This window comes from Empidonax traillii, unplaced genomic scaffold, assembly GCF_003031625.1.
Source record: "Empidonax traillii isolate 1590-97213 ecotype Southwest subspecies unplaced genomic scaffold, ASM303162v1 scaffold1298:size161147, whole genome shotgun sequence".
NCBI classification, from domain to species: domain Eukaryota; kingdom Metazoa; phylum Chordata; class Aves; order Passeriformes; family Tyrannidae; genus Empidonax; species Empidonax traillii.
Genome location: NW_020956491.1, coordinates 9,121 through 14,484, shown reverse-complemented (window position 1 = coordinate 14,484; position 5,364 = coordinate 9,121). Strand labels below are relative to the sequence as shown.

General features: G+C 66.7%; 1 protein-coding gene across 1 annotated transcript in view; it reads right to left on the bottom strand.

Moving 5' to 3' along the window:
• TRIM46 (tripartite motif containing 46) overlaps positions 1-5,104 on the bottom strand; it is an 8,601-nt gene extending 3,497 nt beyond the window's left edge. The window contains exons 1-8 of the mRNA XM_027906475.1: positions 4,957-5,104; positions 3,179-3,434; positions 2,130-2,473; positions 1,446-1,589; positions 1,229-1,324; positions 852-1,105; positions 425-755; positions 182-210 (exon numbers count right to left, since the gene is read on the bottom strand). Coding sequence (XP_027762276.1) covers positions 182-210; positions 425-755; positions 852-1,105; positions 1,229-1,324; positions 1,446-1,589; positions 2,130-2,473; positions 3,179-3,434; positions 4,957-5,019 — 1,517 coding nt within the window. The 5' untranslated portion in view covers positions 5,020-5,104. The remainder of the gene's footprint in view (positions 1-181; positions 211-424; positions 756-851; positions 1,106-1,228; positions 1,325-1,445; positions 1,590-2,129; positions 2,474-3,178; positions 3,435-4,956) is intronic.
• Positions 5,105-5,364: the final 260 nt, after the last annotated feature.

The following is a 5,364-nucleotide window of genomic DNA, read 5'->3' as shown; positions in this document are numbered from 1 at the left end:
GGGCAGGAGGAGCAGCGGCAGATGGAGGAGGCAGAGCCACCGGCTGCCAGCGCCTGCGGGCAGGACGGGCATGGAGGATGGCGGCGGAGCAGGGCCAGGGTGGGAAGGGGATGGAGGGATGGAGGGATGGGAAGAGAGAGCGGGGCGGCTCTGGGGCAGGGGTGTGACTTGCCTCAGTTACTTCGGTGACGCCTCGGCAGCGGCCGCAGCCTATAAACAAAGAGAGGTAGAAGCAGGTCTGAAACGTGTCGCCAGCGGGTCCGGCAGGGCCACGCGGCTCCTGCCCTGCGGGAAGAGCCTGCCCGGCAGCGGGGCAGCTCCGTACTCACCCACCGGCACTCCTGCTGCCCTCACCTGGCACCACAGCCCTGCCTGTCTGCTCTGGCACAGGGCAGGGCAAGGACCTTTTTTTTTTTTTTTTTTTGGGGGGGGGGGGGGCGGGGGGGGGGGGGCGGGGGCCGTCCCTGACGGGGAGGGGGCACCGGCAGATCCGCGAGCGCCTGCCCGAGCGCGGCCCCCCGGGCAGCAGCCCGGGCTGAGCTGTGGCTCCGAGGCGGGCAAGGAACCGCCCTGCCCACGGGGGCTGCGCCTCCGCACGGGGCACAGCCGGTGCCCGGGTCCCGCTGCCTTTACCTCGGATGAAGGCCAGGTCGGTGAGCAGCTTCAGCTCCCTGCTGACGTCCAGCTGGAAGTGGCTGAAGGAGGCGGTGGCCGCGGGGCGGAAGCTCTGCAGCGAGTCGGTGGCCCTGAGGATCCTGCAGTGCCGGAGAGTGGGAATGTTGGGGGGGCACTGCGGGCACCAGAGTGTCCTGATTCCCCCCTCCGGCATCGCCGTGCCCACAGCCTGGTACCTGTTGTGCAGCTGCTTGGCAGCCTGGACAAAGCAGGGGTGGTCAGTCTCCTTCAGCACCTCCTGGGCGTAGCCCACCATGCCCGAGTTCTCCAGCATGGCCTGGTGCTCCCGGATCTGGCCGTGCAGGCTGGCCAGCCGCTCCTGCTGGCACTCCTCGATGGCCTGCAGCAGGGTGGCCCTCTTCTCCTCCAGCATGGTACAGAGGGCCTGGATCATCTGTGACACCTCCTCCTTGGCCTGTGAGCCGTTCACCTGCCAGGCACGGGCACGGCAGGGTCAGCGTGTGGCACAGCCTGGGACTGGAGGGGAGCGGGCTGGCAGTGCCACCCCCGCCTAGGGACAGCTCAGGGCCGGGCAGGCACCTTCCCCCCTCACCTCTGTGTGCTTCACCGTCTCCTCCAGCTCGGCAATCTGGGTCTGCACCGTGTCCTGGCTGCTCAGGATGTAGGCGAGGCTCTTCGTCAGCTTCTCCTGCAGGGAGGCGCTGAGGTGAGGTGCCAGCAGCCCCCACCTCGCCCCCCCCATCTGCACCAGGGCTCTGTGGTGCCCCCAATTCACAGTCAAAGCCCAGTCTGGCCCCAGCAGCCCTTACCCTGAGGGCCTGGTAGGCGCTGAGCACCGGGGTGATCTTGTGGCTGGTGTGGGTGCGGCGCACGCGGCAGAGCTGGCACACGAGGCGCTGGCAGGTCTTGCAGTAGTGAGTCACCTCCTCCTTGTGCTCCGGGCACATCAGCCCCTGCAGGGGCACAGTGGGGCTCAGAGGGGCTCTGCAACCCCCTCCTCCCCCTGAGGATACCACCCCTGCACCTCCAAACCATAGAATCACATAATCATGGAATGGTTGGGGTTGGGAGGGGACCTTGAAGATCATCTCGTTCCAATCCCCTGCCATGGGCAGGGACACCTTCCACCAGCCCAGGTTGCTCCAAGCCCCGTCCAACCTGGCCTTGAACACTTCCAGGGATCCTGGGGCAGCCACAGCTTCTCTGGGCAACCTGTGCCACTGCCACTCCACCCTCACGGTAAAGAATTTTTTCCTAATATCCAGTCTAAACCTTCTCTCTTTCGATTTGATCCATCCCCCTCCGTGTCCCGTCGCTCCAGGCTCTCCTAAACAGTTTTGCCCCACCTTTCCTGCAACTTCCCCTCGGGCACTGGAAGGCTGCAATTAGGTCACCCCAAAGCCTTCCCTTCTCCAGGCTGAACAACCCCCATTCTCTCACCCTTAATCCCCCCCACCCCCGGGGGGAAGGAGGACCCGCAGGAGGGGCCGTACCTTGGGGCGGAAGGTGAGGGTGGGGGGCGTGGGCTCGTGCTGGGCTTTCTGGGTGCCCCAGGGGTGGTAGAGCTTGAAGCACTCGTTGCAGAAGCTGGACTTGCACTCGGTGCAGCCCTTGGTGGCCTCCAGCTGCGGGGGCTTGCAGAACTGGCACATGATGGCTGCGCTGATGTTGATGGTCTGCCGGTACCGCTCCACCACCCGCTCCAGCGTCAGGTTGCGGAACAGGCTGCCCAGGCCCCTCTCCCCCAGGTCCACGTCCCGCTGGCAGGCCGGGCACGGGAAGCTGACGGTCTGGGGGTGCACGGCCCCCCGCTTGCGCCCCGGGTAGGTGCCAAAGCCTTTGAGAGGAGGGAGTGTCAGTGAGGGCCCTTCCAAGGGTAGCCCAGGGCACTGTCCCTGTCCCCATCCCTTCCCATCCCCATTCCCAGACTCTCCAGCCATCCCTGTCACCAACCTCTCCACCCATTCACATCCCTTCCAGCCACCCTTGTCCCTCTACCCTCCAGCTATGCTCTCCCTTCTTTGGCCATCCCCCTCCTCTTCAGCCACCCCCATCCCCTCCAGCCTTTCCCCTCTTCTCCACTTATCACTGTGCCCTCTGTTGTAGCTCTGGTGTCTCACCTGCCCTCCTCTGCATCTGTCCCCATCCCCTTCAGCCACCACAATCCCCTCCAGTTGTCCCCATCCTCTCCAGCTGTCCCTGTCCTCTCCAGATACTTCCTTCCCCTCTGCTGTCCCTGTCCACTGTGCTGTCCCCGACCCCTCCAATCACCCCAATCCCCTCCAGCCACCCCTATCTCCACCAGCCATCCCTGTCCTGTTCCCTCCAGCTATGCCTGCCCTTTCCAGCCACCCCTTTCCCCTCTGTTGTCCCTGTCCACTCTGCCGTCCCCATCTCCTCCAGCCATCCCTGTCCCCCTCCAGCCATCCCCATCCCCTCCACCCATCCCTGTCCCAGTTCCCTCCGTTCATCCCCCTCCCCTGCAGCCCCCCCCGGTGCCCTGTGCCACCCCTGTCCCCTCTGCCGTGCCCTCCAGCCCCACCTGACTTGAGGAGGCGGTCGAGGCGGTCGGGTTTGGGGACGACCCGGCGGCCCAGGCGGGGGCTGCGGGTGGACGGGGTGGCGGCGGGCGAGGTGGGCTCGGAGGTGGGGTCGCAGCACAGGTGGCCGTGCTGCAGCAGCACCTCGCTGGCACACACGTGGCACACGTTGTGGGTGCAGGGCAGCGCCAGCGGCTGCTTGTACATCTCCTTGCACACCGGGCACACCAGCTCCCGCTCCATGTTCTTCATGCTGGTCTGCAGAGAGACAGGGGAGCGTCACCCGCCACCCGTGGAGCGGGGCTGGCAGCAGGTGGGACCAGGGCTGGGATCAGAACCAGGGCTGGGATCAGAACCAGGGCTGGGATTAGGGTTGGGATCAGAACCAGGGCTGGGATCAGAACCAGGGCTGGGATAAGGGTTGGGATCAAAACCAGGGATGGGATCAGCACCAGGGCTGGGATCAGCATTAGGGTTGGGATCAGAACAAGGGCCTGGAATAGCACCAGGGCCAGGATCAGCACGAGGGCCAGGATCAGCACCTGGGCCAGGATCAGCATTAGGGCTGGGATCAGCATCAGGGATGGGACCAACAGAAGGGCCAGGATCGGCATCAGGGCCGGGATCAGGGCTGGGACCAGCACCAGGGGCAGGATAAGCATCAGGACTGTGATCGGGGCAGGGATCAGCATCATGGACAGGATCAGCACCGTGCCCAGGAGTAGCATCAAGGCCAGCATCAGGCCTGGGAGCAGGATCAGGACTTGCACCAGGGCCAGCACCAGGATGTGGCCCAGGGCTGGGCCAGGACTGGGAACTGAGGCCACACCAGGACCAGGATTGGGGCTGGCACAGGACCAGGACCAGAACCAGCATCATGGCTGGGATCAGGCCCGGGACCAGCAGCATGGTCAGGATCAGAAGGAGCACTGGGATGGGGCTGAGGCTGAGATCACAGCAGGATCAGGATTGGGCTTGGGAACAGCACCAGAGCCAGGACCAGTATCAGGACCAGGGCTGGGGTGAGGATGTGGACTGGATCTGGCATCAGAGCCTGGATTAGGCCTGGGACCAGCAGCTTGGTCGGGATCAGGAACAGCACTGGGACCAGAGCCAGGATGGGGCCCAGGGCTGGGGTGAGATTGGGGTTGGGCCCAGAGCAGGGCCAGGATCGGGTCAGGATCAGAACTGGCTGGGATGGGAATGGAGACCACCACTGGGATCGGCACCAGGATGGGGCCCTGGGCTGAGATGGGGATGGAGACTGGGGCTGAGATGGAGATGAGGACCAGCACTGGGATCAGTGCCAGGATGCATGCTGGGATGGAGCCCGGGGCTGGGATGAAGATGGGCTGGGAATTGGGATGGTGCTGGGTACCAGGATGGAGCTGGGATCTGGGATGGGGATCAGGATGGGGATGGGATTCACGATGGGGATGGGATCTGGGATGGGATCCGGGATTGGGCCCGCAGCAGAGCCCGGATTGGGCCCGGCACTGGGACCAGCGCCAGGACCGGGCTGGGAACCAGGATGGGGGCCGGGATGGGGCCGCCCCCCCCACCCCCGGTGCTCCCCCGGCACGGCCGTAGCTCGGTGCGGGTGGGGAGTCCGGATCCGACCCTCCCCGGGGGTTCGCTGCGGTGAACCGGGCTGCGGGTCCACCGCCCGCCCACCCCTCAAGGGCATCGCCCCCCCCCGCGTTGCCACGGCGACCCGGTCCCGGGGGACTCCTGTCCTCCCCCCGCCACCCCCCCATCCTCCGCCGCCGCGGGCGCTCACGCTGATGCGGACGAGCGCGTCCATGATGGAGGTGAAGGTCTGCAGGTCCTCGCCTTCGGCCATGGCTCCGCTCCCCGCGCCCGTGCCGGCGGCGGCAGCAGCGGCGGCCGCGATCGCCCCGGTGCGTTGCAGGGAGCGGCGGAGCCGGGGAGGGAGGGAGGGAGGGAGGGACGGAGTGGAGGGAGGGAGGGGGGGTGGTGGCGCGCATGCTCGGCCCGGTGGCACAGGGGGGCGGCGGCGGCACCGGGAGGTGGCACCGGGGATGCTCCCACCGCACCGACGGCAGCGAGCGGAGGGCAGCGCGGCTCGCGGAGCGGCGCCGTGGGGTGGGTGGGATGTGGGCGGGATGGGCTGGTACCGGGGGTAATACCGGGGGCAGCACCGGGGGTAGCACTGAGGGGAGGGGGT